Consider the following 16,157-nt stretch of genomic DNA (forward strand, 5'->3'; position numbering starts at 1 on the left):
CTCCTATACTTCTCTAGAATGCTGGGATAAAACCATGCCATCATAAACAAGCTTCATATGTTTGTGGAAAAATAAAGCGAAAATTATAACCATATATAATATTAAGCTGACGTTTTAGAAGTCCCCATATCGTAATAATTCGCCCAATCAAATGAAAATTTCAGTGTCCCTTCTATTTGGACATTGCAATAAAATATTGATTAGTTGAAATCACCATTTTCTATATAGAACAACACATATAGTGATAAATACTATCCCATCGCAGAAATTCTCTAAGATTAACAGTTCGTAAAGAAATCTCACCTAGCCAGACTCTGAGAATTGTTTCTCCTCTTAAATAATTACAATTTACATTACAACTTGCTAAGACTTTAAGTGGAGCTGAAATACCAGTCAACAGCAATGGGCAATGTTCACATTTATTCATTTCTATGATTATCAAATACAACTTATGATACAAAGATGCCTTCCAGCATTTCATATGATATAAAAACCATTGCACTAAATGATAATTGTGTTTATCAACTGACCATGTACTTTACCCAGCTTTTTAACCTCTGTTACAAACGCCACAGAACTTGTTCTGTCGAACCATGATTTGGGGAATCTGATTGATAGTTAGGATATGTTTGCATGGCGTTTGAAACAATTATCTACTTGAATGATTTTTTCAGCAGTATTTTATACAATGGCAATTTGTGGATTTCAACAATCATCATTTAAAATAAATCATCAGTCTGGATAACTATAACTTGCACCTCCCATTTTCAATAATTGATAAGCTGGTTAAGAGGACACTGTACACCTTCTGAGAGAAAAAGAATAAGGTTGAAGAAAGCTCAAAGATGACAAATGAAAAGAAAATATATTCCTTTTCAGTATTTGCAGAAAGCTGTGACTCATAACGGGAACCATTATCAAGAGACATGCAACTTTCTGCTTGTTACAGAGTGAACTTCTCGCAGCTAGTCTTTCCTATGGCCATCAAAAGCATGTAGCATCACCAAATGATTGTGTCGGTTCAACATGATTGTCAATGTGGATGTAGAATAAAAAATATGCGGTCTCTGTAGATAAATAAAACAAAGTGGCAGGAACAAGAGCAAGGTTTATTCACAATACAAAAGCTCAGCAAACATTTTAAAAGCTCAAAATACTTGATATGGGGTTTCGACCAGAGGGCCAAATCCTCTGATTGTTCTTCTGGGGTGTAAAGTTAAGCTCAAACATCTCTTTTGAAACTTGCCCTGGTTTCCAACATCCCACAAGCTTGGCAACTAGATTTGCACTATTCTGGATATGGTCCATATCTTGAATATCTGTCCATACCTTCTGAGCCAACTGCAACTTCCTCTGCTTTGTATCGAGGGCAATACCCCATTTTTTGAATAACGTTTGTCTCTCACTAACAGTTAAATTTCTCTGCATTTGCCTAGCCAACATATTTCTTTCACGCCTGAGAGCTTTAATGCTGCAAAACTCACAAGTAGTTCTCATATTAAATTAACTAGAATGTGTCAAACAAATATTCAGCTAAGTATTACGAGAAAACTACGGTAGGGCAATATATCATGATTAAGAAAGGGTAATGACTTACTTGGAGGCCAAAGTAGTAGTATCATCAACTTCAAGATTAGAGTTATTCAAAGTCCTCTGAGAGAAATTCTTTCTAAGAAATGATAATCTCCTGAATTCTACATCCAGATATATGGCATCTGCAGGGTCTCCTTTGAATAATAGGAAGAAATGAGTTCTATGAATTATGGAGGCACAACATGCATCCCATAGTTCAATTATCTGTAGTCTCTGTTTATCAAATTCTAATGCCCAGCAGGAAGGTGATTTTACAGGTCTCGGTGAGTCATTGAAGGTTGTATGATTTACATTCTGATCATCCTGAACATGTCCATTTGTCTCAAGTTCTGTCACCTGCACAATGTTTGAATTTGAAATTTAAACTCCTTTCAGATTCCCTACCACCTGCCTCAATGTACCCTTCTACATTTTCCGTTCCCGTCCTCATTAACAGAGAAAAGAGAACTGAAACAAATAACACAATCATTGTCACTTTTTTACTTAAATGGCATATACAGAGGAGGCCTAATGGCAGCCAGCTTGGGTGGGCCTATTGCTGAAGACACATATACTCCATAGAGGAAGCACAGGTTAGAATCCAGTAGGGAGTTGCCCAGTATGAATAAATATAAGCTAAATGGAAAAACAATCACCTTGTAAGCCCCCTCGTCAGCTTTCAGAAGCCGAGCTTCTGACATAAAATTGATGTCTTGCATGGTGAAGACCTAAAAGAAGTACCTTTATCTTAAACTCAATACCCTATGACAGGATATAATTATGCTAGAAAATTAGAAATCAAAAGAGCGTCTGAGCAAGCATACCCCAAACACTTCAAAGCAATTAACAGGGGTTATGAAAGAGAGCAGATCTAATCTTCCAGAGAGGATAAAGAAGAGACGAAGAGACTCAAAGGAATAAAGAAAAATTCTAGCGCATTCAGTAAGGGGGGCACAGAAACTTCCAAGGTCAAGTGCAAATGATAACTCAATGCTTTAGGAAAGCCCCAAATCTAATGCTGCATATAGTGCCCTATACAACATATGTCAAGAATTCTTTTGGACAGTCAAACAAAAATGAATGAGAAGTTGCATAAAATGAGATAAAGACTGAGTAGTTATGTTTTATACCTGGCAGACAAGAAGTTGCTTTTGGTATTGAAGCTTGGCCACCCTCTCTTTGAGTTCAGTCACATAAGAGCGAATACCACTGATGTTCTCTTGAGCAGTAGCCTTGAGCATATTATGGACTTGTTTAATGTCAACAAAAGAGTCTGTTCTGTTTACTATAGAGCCATCTCTCATAGACAAATTGGTTTTTTTCTCTCCAATTTCATAAAAAAGTCTCTTCCTTGAGATTCCATATCTTTCTGAAAAATGTTCAGATGCACATGGAGGAGTATTCTCATCATCTATAACCCATAAACAGGGGGATGACAGATTGGCGGACATGATTTCGGCTCTACAACTCCTGCTTCTTGTTAGCTGGGAAGCTTTATTCATAAATGACGGAGTTCTGCTTAAAGGAGACACAAGGGCTTCATAGGGAATAGGAAGGACAAGATTTTCAAAGGAATCTTGCACATTCTGAAGCTGTTGTTCCAATGCAGCAATTGTTCTATCTATATCAGTACATTTGCTGATATCTTCCGAGCCATTATGTATTGAAATCTCTTCCCCAAGTGTCGTATCTATGCTTCTCAATGAGATTTGGTCTTGTGATTTAGAATTTTCTTCTTTGGATTGCAAGGCTCCAATTTCCCCTCTTAACTCTGTCATGGCAGATGCAGCATCCTTGTTTGTCCCAGACTGTGCTAGATGAAGGGACTGTACTTCTTTTTGAAGAGCCTCCAAAGCTTTACTGGCATCCTTCCCAAGTTCTTCTTGCAAATACTCTAACTTCCTGATTTCATGGACCAGTGTTAGAGGATTCAATGTAGATTCCTTACTTGACCGTGTCTTAGGTGTAGAGGCAGAAGATTGTTGAAATTCTTCTGACCCCAGAAAAGCATCCTGCTCAATCTTTTCGGTCTTATTCCAATAATGGGTCTCACTGCTTGCCTGATTTTCTTCTCCGTTACAGTAATCTTGTTGCAAAGGAAAATGCAATTCATTGGAAATCAAATTATGACCAATTCCAGATGGTTCCGATGCTGGACATTTCTCAATCTTTTCTGGCCTTTTCCAGTAATGGGTTTCACTGCTTACCTGCTTTTCTTCTCCGTTGCAGTAATCTTGTTGCAAAGGAAAATGCAATTCATCGGAAATCAAATTATGACCAATTCCAGATGGTTCCGATGCTGGACATTTCTCAATCTTTTCTGGCCTTTTCCAATAATGGGTCTCACTGCTTACCTGCTTTTCTTCTCCGTTGCAGTAATCTTGTTGCAAAGGAAAATGCAATTCATTGGAAATTAAATTATGACCGATTCCAGATGGTTCCGATGCTGGACATTTATCTTCTCCATTAGAATACACTCTCTGACCAGGTGAGTTAATCACGGTAACGGAGTCCTGAAATTAGAGACATATGGGTCAAGAAAAGTTCTTAATCCCTGGTAATAGATGGGAAATGCCTACACATAGAGCGGAGAAGAAACTGAGCAATTTATTACCCGTCTATCTATAGGTTGGTTACTTCCAATCCTCTGTAGAAGGTCCTCAACTTGCCTTTGTGCAGAATTTCTCTGTTGAATCAACTCCTTGATCTCTTGTTGCATCTAGTAATTCACACAACATTTAATTCTTCAGAGCAAGAATCATTCAAAAAATCAGATAACAAAGATTTAATAGATCAACATTTAAATAAATAAATTTGAATGAAGAAAGAGACCTTTCGTATCTGAAGGTCTTTTTCCGCTATTAAAGCCTGGGCAGCTTGAAAAGTATTAGAGCGACCAGACAATTGTAATTCATCCTCAAGCCTTGCCACTTCTTTCTGCAATTTTTTTACTAATGCCTTGTCTGATACAACTACATTGACATGTGCACTAGTTGCAACTTCCTTTGCACAACTAGCAAAGAATAGTGTATTGCGTGATTGTTCAACATAGCGCCTTGCAGGACTCATTGTACAGATGATTGCAGTCTTCGCATTGCCTCCCAATGCATGTTGAAGAATTCGAGTGAGTTTTGAATCTCTGTATGGAATGTGCCCATTCTTCATCTTGTTGCTTCCACTGTATTTCCAAATCATCTTTAGACATATGTATAGCACAGCAAACCAATCACTGTAAAAATCCAAAAATATCCATTCATAATTTGCATCATAAAGAGGAGAAGGCATTGTCACCTCAGCTTCCGAATGACAGTACCCAGAGTAAGCAAACTTCGATTAATATGACAACCTTCCTTTAATCTAGTTCCTGCTGAAAAAGCTTGAGACGCACGCTCACTCCCTGCAAGATCTACAAAATTCTGTACATAATATTAAGCTTCATCAAACTGCCCAGTTTGGAAATGAAAATCAGGAGAACGGAACAGATAGCTTACCAAGCTTGCAACTAGACAGCTAGGACTAGAAATGGTGTCTGACTCTAGCTCTGAATCCTCACGAACACAGCTTTCAATTGTCTGCACATAGACCGTCATCAACACTTGGTTGTGTGCTTGTTCTCTTGCAACAAGTGCACAAAAGGGAATACATAGACCCTACCAGTTTTATAATTTCATGGGATCTAGAGCTCGCTTCATTCAACAGAGTCTCCCCAACTTGTCTGTTAGCTGCACAAGAGATCAGCCAAATCAGGCTTGAATAAACAAGGATTATTCACAAAATGAATGATTGTGCCTTCTACTCGATTCAAATGAATTCTACAAATGTATGGATAATAGATTTACCTTGACATAAATTCAGAAGCTTTTGAAGGTGGCCTTTATCCCGCACTCTTTCTTCCACCAATTTCTCCACAACTGTTCCTCTCTGCCCATAAGATGACAGACGTGAGCCTACAAATCAAATAAAGTGAGGACATGAATGAAACAAGATAAAGTGCCCACCTCTGGATCATCCAGAAGCCGAAGAGGGCTGCCCTCTGAAGAAAGAAGATCCTTCACTACTTCATTATATATTTCCATTGCTGACAATTTCAGTACAAACACTCGTTCCAAGTGCTGCAGCACCAATAATCATTACTCCTTAGCACTTAAGTGTTGAACCAAACAGAATAAAGTATTGCATCACATTGCATTATTATGATTAACCTACCCTCTCAAAGTAGCTGTAAATATCCTCGACAGCAAGATCTGTAATACCCTCCATAGTATATGTCTTCCCGCTGCCTGTTTGCCCATATGCAAATATTGTAGCTGCAGGAAATAATCAATCAATGACTACTGCCATTTCATGCATTATCCACGTTAGGAGAGAAGGATACGAGGCCATGAAGGAATGACTAAATGCATACCGTTGAGACCACTAAGAGCTGAGAGAGCCACTTCCTTTATCCCTCCCTTGTATACCTCAGCCGTGGAAGCTTCACATCCAAATACTCTATCTGCGGTAACCACATTAAATTAAATTCTTGATATGTAACAATATCAAAGTGAATAACACTGAAAAAATGGCTTCACGGTAGAAATTGTCTGGAAAAATGTATTGAAAAAATGTACACAATATCAATATGAATAACATTGTTAAAAAATTGTTTCACGGTAGAAAATTCCAGGAAAAGTTTATTGAAAAAATGTTCTGGGTCGCTCATTGTGACCCAACAAATTACACAGATCACAAATTGCAGCCCCTTAGCCAGAGGTAGAGGACCGCAACCTCGCTGTTACACCATTAACCTTGGAATCCCCATTCCTTTGCTCTTACAGAAATCAGATTTGTAATTCATGTCACTCATCCTGACAATGGGTCAGAAAGGACGCCCCGGATTGCTGATCCAAAAATTTTCCCTTGCAATTCCCATCCTGGACCAATCTTTCAACAATTACAGCTGATAGCTGAAACTTCAATATGACAACTTTGACATATGAATTGGAGCGAGCCTCGCTTACAAATCCGAGTAGATAATGTTAAAATGTAATTTATGGGTTATCATAAAAATATCATAAACTACTACATCCAGAAGACTGGAAGCAGCATACCCAACTGTGTTCATTAAAAAGGCATAAACCAGCAGATGAGGCTGTGTGCATCTAACTAAACAAGAGATTTCCTAAATGAAACAGAGCTTTACCAAACCAGAAAAAAGAATATCATCACCAACAAAAACCCACTAAATGCAGCCTAGCCAGATGCAAGTTTCAGGTAAATTTGACACCAAATCATACACGGAGCCATGACAAACTGAGATTACCCACAAACCAAAAAAGAAAAAGTCCACAAATAAAAATTCCACCATGAAAACAAAATGCTTGAGATAGTGGGTAATGCTGTTACCAAATGAATAAGCAGTAGGATACATAGAACGCTCAGGAATGGTCTGCTTGAAAATGATGGTGTTCTCATTAATGCATTCCCAGTCAGAAGTTGTCAAATCTGCTTCTTCTTCCTCCTCCTTGTCCAATCCACAGAGGGGCCTCAATCGAACAGTCACATAAATCCTCTCCATTGCTGCAGAACAGTCTTCCATTTTTCCTTCCCCTTCTCCTTCCTCCCTGCAAGATTTCTTCATTGGGTAGTGCTAAATTTTATGAACAGTACCAGCTGACATTAGCTACACAGTCAAACAACAAGACGCGGAATGGAATCAGGAAAGAGAAAGGCGTAGAAAAAAAGGCGGCCATTTCATTTGTAAAACAAGTTGTTTAAGACCATTTCTTCCCCTCATTTCTGCTATTCCACGCAATTGCAAACTCCCGGAAACACCAGTTTCTACGCATTGAACGCTCCACTGCCCATTAAATCACAACTTTTTACACTTAAATTTGGCGGTGTTTGGGTAGCAAGTCATCACATCACGAGGAGGTGGGGGAATTGATGGAAAGCAATTGCATGTTTTTTCTTTTCTTTTCTTTTGTGCTTTTCGTTTTGGTGTGTTTGGAGAAGGGCATCATTTATGGGAAATGTAGAAACTCAGACTGCCATGAATGTGAACAAGATGCCACGTTTGTCCAGGTTTTACCATTATTTTTTATTTCTTTTTGTACTTTATCAGAATTTTAATATTAAATATACCTGGATACCCAATATAATTTAAACAAATGCATTAATACAAGGCCTTTGTAGTTGAAATTAACGGTGGAAGTAAAAGCTTTCATTTTCTTCATTCACAATCAAAGTTTTCCAAGGTAAATGTGTGGGCCAAGCCAAAGGGGCTTTATTAGAAATAGGTGGGGGCAAAAATTTGTACATTTCCTTCATTTGAATTATACATTTCTTTATATATGGGAAAGCCTAGGTTATGCCAAATAATGCATGCATCAATCTAAATTATTTTATCATGACATGCCAACCATAAAAAATCCCAAAAAAATCTTATTGAGAATTTAAAGAATATTATAATGATAGGGATGAAGCAAGACAAGGAGTTTCCATCAAAACTCATGATAGTGAAGTGAATACAAGGTTTTGCATGATTCTAACTTGGGTTATCATTCGTAATCTCTAAATAAGCATGACATCTGTAACTTTGGGAGATAAAGTGGGTATTTATGTTGGTTTCAGATCTAGGCTCTCTTTTTAAGGTTTGCTTCTTACTTTTTCCAATTAAAAAGAAAAGTATATGTCAATTAAAAGGTCTTTATTTTGTAGTGATTCTACAAAATTTAAAAATAAAAATTACTTTTTATGATTATATAGAATCTAGGTCATTTTTTGTGTGGATTTAATCAATGGTGGTGGTTTCAAGAGGAATTAGTCTTCTCCTCGAAGAGGCTTAGGTCAAGTGAATCGTGGGACACCCCTAAATAATCAAAGAAAAAGAGAGATTAAAATATTATTTTCTTTTATATAAATGTGAGTTAGTACTAACATTGTATTCTTGATGATGAAGACTTTTATTCCTAATTTCAATATCATCTTGGTGATGAAGACTTTTATTCTCAATTTCAATATTAGAATTTGTACTTGTGAATAGTAAGAATAAGATATGTTGAGGATAAGAGGCAAGGAATAATTATGAAAATATATATATAACAATTACAATTAGTTCACTCAATTGTTATGATATAGTTGTTGTAATTAAAAATAATGAATACATCATTAATATTTTTATTTGTATAAATTAATATTGATAGAAATGTTTTTCAACACACTTCAAAAATAGTGTAACTGAGAAGAAAATATGTCTAAGAGGACAAACTTAGTCCTTTTGATGATGAAGGCTTTTATTTTCAATTTTGATAGTAGAATTTACGCTTGTAAAAATTAAGAATAAGATAAGGGAGATTTAAATAATTTTGAAAAAATAAACTAGTTCAACAACATCCTCTTGATGATTAAGCTTTTTACTCTAAAATTTGATAATAGAAACTATATTTATGAATAGTAAGAATATGATAAATGAAGGAATGAGAGAAGGAATATTTAAAGAATTATGAAAAATATATAATCATTATAACTAGTTTATACAGTTGTCATGAAATGGTTGTTGTAGATGAATAAAAACAATGCATAGGTCATCAATAATTTTATCATTATAAATTAATATTGATATTATTGTTAATGGAGAGGTTGGCATAGTTATTAGCATGAGAGTGAGAGGATGGGGGTAAAAATGTGAGGAGTGATGACATATAAAAAAATGTAAGTAATATTAATGGTAGTAACATTTAAAAGATGAAGATAAGATATATGAATTTTGTGTGCATGAAACAATTATTGTGTTGTTGTGACTTTCAAAATTCAAACTCCCATTAGATCATTGTGATCGTAAACTTTGTTAATAACAGACTTTATTAATCCCAGATTTATCCATACTTCTTAAAAATATATATGAAAAAAATATTAATAAAAACTATTATTAAAAAAATGAATAATTAACATGATTATGTTAATCATAAACCTTAAAACACAAATTAATACAAGAGTGAATACAAAAGCATGAGCCCATAAGATAGTTAAACTACCCTCCCTCTATCATATAAAAAATAATCATCCAATCCATAATTTGATAAGACTTTAAGGGACACAATAGCATAGTAAGTGCTAAGTTAGCTTTATAAAATAATACATGAAGACTTGATCGTAACAAGACCTAAAATTATGCTTATCCAAAGGATAAAGTTAAAAAGAATAATGATGGTGTAGAATGTCTCTTAGTGTCTAAGAAAATGAACACCTACCTGTCATTATCTTGTCCCCACCTTTCTTAAAATAAAAAAACATAAAAACATGTGATACCCGTGAATTTGTATTGGAGACATTATAAATTGTAGCATTAATCAGCATGGCGTGAAACAAATGGGACGAGCTTTAACCTTTCCAAAACATTAATGTGAATATACATATATTTCAGGACCTAGAGTGTCCTTGATCACATGAAAATTTCATGACAGTTTGGTTATTTTTGTGTTTTCCAATTGATGTTTTAAATTGTCTTTAAAAAAAATATTATAATTAATAAAAAAATGAAATGTTCTATATTAAAATATTGCAGTTGTTCTATATCAAAATTGTGTCTGTCATCATAACAAATGTGAGAACACGTGCATTTTCTAGGATTGATTGTTATTTTATGAGAATACTCGTATTTTCTAAGACTGTTTTTTTATTTTGCAAGAACGCTTGCATTCTCTAGAATTGATTTTTATTTTGCGAGAACACTTGCGTTCTCTATGACTAAATATTATTTTGCAAGAACATTTGCATTCTCTAGAACTAATTGTTAGCATTCTCTAGAACTTATGGTTATTTTGCAATGTTTTTTTGTAAGAGATGGGAGGGATTCACTTTTTTTGCACTCGTAACTATGAGTTGCATATATTGAGTGGTTTAGTCTAATATTGCTTTAGCCTTATTTCTTTTAATTTTGAATTTTGCAATATCTTCAATTCATGATGGTATCTTCTTCTTAAATGAATTCATATTGTATTTTCCTATAGATCTTATAGTGGTCATTATTTATATTTTATGTCTTATGTTATTTAGTGATTCTATTTGTTGTTTTTTCTTGCCAGCATTTTTAATTTGTGTTGATTGTGGTTGCGTAACAATCTAATTGTGTAACTTTTCTTCTTAATCTAGTTAAAAATAATAATGTGCTAAACACAAAATAAACAAACAATATTAAAGGTGGAGAACTCTACACTATATCTTTCCATATCTAATATATATTCTATTTCAATGTACATTATTTTCTTTAAGTTGATTTCAAGATACTCTCATTAATGTGTCCAACATATACCCAAAATTAACTTTGATATCTAACACCTTTGATATGTTTTATTTTTTTTTTTAAAAATCATAATCAATAGTCTGGCAAGAAGAGTAAACATGGCTTGCCATAACTCTATCATGTGAAGATAGCTTATGTGTCAATATTCTAGTTAATGAAGATTCACAATGCATCTTTCATCTCAAAATCATTACAACTCAAATGCAATAAACCATCAAAAGGGTTTAGCTCCTTTTTACAACTACTAACACCAAATATGGATATAACTCCATTAATAAGCTAATTAAAGTGTCTAACTAACAATGCTCAATAAAAATAAACCTATGGACTTGACTCAGGAGGTCATGCCAAACGAATAGGACACTCACCAAGGGGGGAATGTGGGCACTTGTGCTGACTATAGGACTAGTGTGACCGATTTGAAGAAATGGCATGTAGTTATAGTTCAACTCTTCTTAATTGTCCCTCTATAATTGTAGATTATCTCTTTATGAATGTAAATTTGTATTATTACAATGTATTGAATAATAATTTATCTATAAATTTTATAATAAAATAAATTGCTCAATTTATGATTATAATTATAATTATAAAATATTCATGATAATCTTATATTTTAAGAATTAAAAATATTTCCAAACTAAAAATATATTTTATATTATATCTTTTTTTTTTTAAAGGGGGGTACAAATTTATTCAAATCAAATCACAGAGTACAGAAGGAAAAAGGCCCAAGGCCTACACAAGAACACTAAACAACCAAGGAGAAGTCCCAAAAGGAATCCCATTGGGAAAACAACTACACAATATTGTCCTCCATAATTAGCCTTTCCAAAGTCTGTGTATACTCTAACCCCAAAAGGTCCCAGTCATCCACATCCCACCTATCCAAGTTCTTAGAAGCCTATTTTGCCAAACAATCAACAAGCATATTCCATTCGCGTGGAATATGACAAAAAGAAATATGATCAAACGAAGAACATAGATTTAAGAGTTGTTTAACCACCACAACTAATTGCTAATTAGCATCATCCAAATGTTGTGCATTCAACATATCAATCATAATCTAAGAATCAGACTCACAAACAATCTCCTTCCAACCAAGAGAGCACCCTCTTTCAACAGCTTGAAGAATAGTTATTGCCTCCATATGGTTATTAGAGTAATGTCCACTAATGCCCCTTATAAGTAGAGAAGAAGAACACAAAATTTTCATCGCTATCTTTTCCAATACCGTTGATTACTGCAAATCCAAGATTCCCCCTCGAAGATCCATCAGTGTTAACTTTTAAAACTCCCTCCAAAGGACGGAGCCAACTCCCTTCTCTATGAATTTTTTGTTTAGTTAGCCTCAATCTCCTCTTAATAGAGGGGCTCAATCCATTGCTAACAAGATTCAAATTCTTTATCACAGCCAAGTCACTAGAGTCCACAGGTCCAGAAACATCACATTTTGTGAAAATAGTTTCCTAAAGCTTGCAAATAATCTTTCTCCAAACCAGTGCACCTATCATTTCTGAGTCTTGAAATATCCTTTTATTTCTTTCTAACCATAAATTATAGCTGATTAAAGTTGGACCAAGAATCCAAGCAACCTATAAAAAAGAGGTCTTAGTTGGAGGATGGCCCAGGCTTTCCCAAAATTCAATTAAAAAGGTGGCATGGACACAAGCATGATTTCACACTCCCCACCACATGTGCCAAATTTCTCTAGAGTAAGGACACTGAAAGAATAGATGAGAAACACATTCTTCACTCCTCTTGCAAAGGATACATCTAGAAGGTCCTTAAAAGCCTCTCTTTCGTAAATTCTCCCAAGTGAGACATCTACTTTGGGCAACCAGCCAAAGAAAAAAGTTACATTTAAGCCAAGAGAAACTATTTCAAACTTGTTTCTACCAAGGCACACCCCCTTGCCCATGTAGCTAACCATCCAACTCCAAGTAACTAGATGCAACAAAAAATTTGCCCTTCGAATCTAGACCCCAAGCTAGAACATCTCTTTCCTTCATAGTTTAGATTCTACTAGCTAAAATCCCAACTAGCTCTTGATGATTCTCTTCAGTACCACCTAGTGGCCACTCCCGAGGATCCTTCCAACAAGTTACCTACAACTACCCCTTGAGAATAGCAATCTTAAAATATGTCACCCTACTCCAACCAACTTCAACAAAAATATCACAAAGAGGTTGAAGATGAGGAAACTAAGAAATAATTGGAGGGTGACCATCGCAAGAATCGTGCCAAAAGAGAGCTTTTGAACCCCTATTACAGATCCAAAAAAGGCCCTCCTTGATGAGCTTTGCCCCTCTTTTGAGAGTCTCCCAAATCATGGAACCCTTCTCCATCAAGCTACATCGAGGCACATCCACATTATCAACTCCCTTGAGGTACTTGTGAGTATTAATTCTAGCTTGGTCCTGATCCTAACTAGTACACCATCTCTGATATAACTTGGTTGAAAAAACCTAACCAATCAAACCTGTCGGTTGGAGACTCAGTCCACCCTCTTGCTTCAGCCTACAAATAGAATCCCATTTAACCAAACTTTATTTTGAAGAGAGAAAATTACCAAACCAAAGAAATTGACGAGAGAGAGAATCAAACTCTTCCACAAAACTAGAAGGAGCAACTTGCACAAAGCATATATAAATAGGAAGAGCTTGCACCACCGCCTTCAATAACGTCAACCTTACAATAGATGAAAACCATATATAGATCTAGTGGCTAACCCTCTTGTGGAAATTATCTAGGATCTCTTGCCAAAACACTCTGCTTTGAGAACCTACACCGAGTATGGAATCCCAAGGTAAACCAAAGGAAGATAACCAATTTGAAATCTAAGAATCTACATAATCTTATTTTGAATAAGCCAAGGGGTATTAAAGAAATAAATAGAAGACTTAGTCTTATTAATTTTCTACCCCAAAGCAACCAAATAAGTATCTAGAGTTTTCTTGAAGTTAACAGCTTCATTGATTGTGGCCATACCCATCAACGCAATATCATCAACAAACTACAAGTGAGAATAAGGAGGCAAACTATTGCACCAGCTCCAACCTTGAATAAGGACTTGTCTAACCTTGGATTTAATGAATCTACCAAGCCCCTCAGCCATGATGATGAACAAGTAAGGAGAAAGAGGGTCCCCCTACTAGAGACCCCTAGAAGCATTGGACAACTCAGAAGGTTCTCCATTAATCAGAACCGAGAAGGAGGTAGAGGAGACACAACTCATAACCCAATTAACCTAGTCACTACTAAAACCAAAATCCAGGAGAACCTTATGTAAAAAGGCCCATTTAACTCTTTCGTAAGCCTTTGACATATCTAGTTTGATAAACATAGCCTTCTCCTTTGAAGTCATCATAGAATGAATAGCCTATGCAGCAATCACAATCCCATCAAGAATCGTCTACCAACAATAAATCCACCTTGCTCATTAGAAATAAGAGCTTTGAGGCATAACTTGAGTCTTTCAACAATCAATTTATTAATAATCTTATAGACTATATTACAAAGAGCAATGGGTCTAAACTAGTGAAGTCTACTCACATTATCCTTTTTTAGGAATAAGGGCCAAAAAGGTGGCATTCATGGCATTAAACATCTGATTTTTTCTTGTTAGGATAACTGGTGAACAAGTGAGAGGGGGCGGGGGGGTGAATCAGTTGTTAACAGATTATATCAATTAATCCACTTAATAACCTTAATCAGATTAAGTACCGGTAAAGCAGAAACAGATACTGGTAAGCAATTAAACTTAACAATGAAACAAATAATCAACACAATGCAACTATATCGCATAACACCATGATTTGTACGTGGAAAACCCGAAAAGGGAAAAACCACGGTGGGAAGCCTACCCACAATTAGATGATACTTTTGCAGAAAGTATGTGATACAATGAGGGGCCTACACATGCAGGAAGGCACATTGCCTAGAGTGTACTGCTCATTACAAAAGAGTCTCACTGACAATAGAGAGGTTATAGCCACCTCAAGATAAATGGACAACAATCCAGAATAATGAACTGCCAAAGATAACATCTACCATGCCTGATTACAGTCCCGATTAAGCTCAATACCGGAGGCCTTTAACCTCTTCCTTAATCCCAATTGGATCACCTATGATCAACCAAATCTCCTTCGCATATGATATTGTATTTCAAGACCACGACACTTATTCCCCATGATCTACAATGAGATCTTACATCATTTTATACCAACCCTAAGGCCTAAACCAATTAGGTTGGCCACCTAAAAGATATTACAATAAGATCATTACATAAATCCATATTACAATGATATGCCATGTCGGCTTAAGATCAAAACAATAATAACCAATCCATAGAACATCCTGAAACATCCCGGTAACATGATACCGGTCCATAACCTAGATAGGTATCGGACCTATTCTAGGTCCACCACGCCAAAGAGATGTCTCCACCTAGTTGAAGCATGATCAGAGAACATCTTCAGCATCCTGAAGTCCATGTAGAAGCTGCACCAACACCACTTATTCATCCTGTCAAAATTCCTCAGTGAAAGCTCTATCGGTTAAACCTTAAACCAATGTCGGTAAGGGTTTACAAGAGTGTATGATAGCATTTGATTACCAAGTCAATACCAATTGACCAAAACATGCTCTAGAAACATGTAACACATAAAATCAAACATACTCCATTGATCCAAACTTGTCGGAAGTGTCCAATAGATAGTCTCTTATGTTGGTAACACTAGATCTTCTATCGGTAACCAAAACCTGTCTATCAGTAACCAACCATAACAGCTAGTTTTGACATCAATGACAAAACATCAATGCAACACATAATCAATTCACCCATAATGCCAACATTTTTATGTGACTCCTGAACCACCTCTAAAAGATCAAATTTGATAACTTCCCAAAATTCCTGAAAAAAATCAATTGGGAAGCCATCAGGACATGAAGCTTTTTCCCCTTTTCATGTGAAAGACAACATACTCCACTTCTTGTAATGAGATAGGACGGATGAGTGCCTCATTCATTTCATTGGAAACCAAATGGGGGATGCACTCCAAAATAGAGATTTCTTCTTCCCTAGTAGGAGGAGAATATTCCTTAAATAGGGCAGAAAAATATTGATGAGCTTCCTACAAAAATGTCCTGCATTGAGGAAAGTTGGGCGCCTTTCAAAGAAACTAGAGAAGTAATGAGATTGCCAAATCTTCTTGCCTTAACATAATTATGAAAAAAGGTAGTATTCATATCCCCTTTCTGAAGCCAATCAATTCTAGACTTCAGCTTCTAGAAAATCTTC

The 16,157-nt window shown here is 35.7% G+C and overlaps 1 protein-coding gene across 1 annotated transcript; it reads right to left on the minus strand.

The window, feature by feature from the left end:
* Positions 1-393: 393 nt before the first annotated feature.
* Positions 394-7,562, minus strand: LOC131062784 (kinesin-like protein KIN-7A). Its single transcript, XM_057996517.2, has 13 exons — positions 6,958-7,562; positions 5,978-6,067; positions 5,779-5,879; positions 5,571-5,684; positions 5,412-5,493; positions 5,227-5,294; positions 5,064-5,144; positions 4,864-4,988; positions 4,405-4,750; positions 4,187-4,291; positions 2,703-4,085; positions 1,598-1,929; positions 394-1,471 (listed from the first exon to the last, which is right to left on the minus strand). The coding sequence occupies exons 1-13, from the start codon at positions 7,190-7,192 to the stop codon at positions 1,141-1,143; spliced, it is 3,393 nt and encodes a 1,130-aa protein (XP_057852500.2). The 5' UTR covers positions 7,193-7,562; the 3' UTR covers positions 394-1,140.
* Positions 7,563-16,157: the final 8,595 nt, after the last annotated feature.

The sequence above is a fragment of the Cryptomeria japonica genome, chromosome 5 (genome assembly GCF_030272615.1).
Source record: "Cryptomeria japonica chromosome 5, Sugi_1.0, whole genome shotgun sequence".
Classification (NCBI taxonomy): Eukaryota; Viridiplantae; Streptophyta; class Pinopsida; order Cupressales; family Cupressaceae; genus Cryptomeria; species Cryptomeria japonica.

Coding starts and splice junctions, on each gene's coding strand:
- LOC131062784 (XM_057996517.2), bottom strand. CDS start 7,192: ATGAAGAAATCTTGCAGGGAGGAAGGAGAAGGGGAAGGAAAAATGGAA. Junction 6,068..6,957: donor TCCTACTGCTTATTCATTTG/GTAACAGCATTA, acceptor TGGTTACCGCAG/ATAGAGTATTTGGATGTGAA. Junction 4,086..4,186: donor ACCAACCTATAGATAGACGG/GTAATAAATTGC, acceptor CTCTAATTTCAG/GACTCCGTTACCGTGATTAA.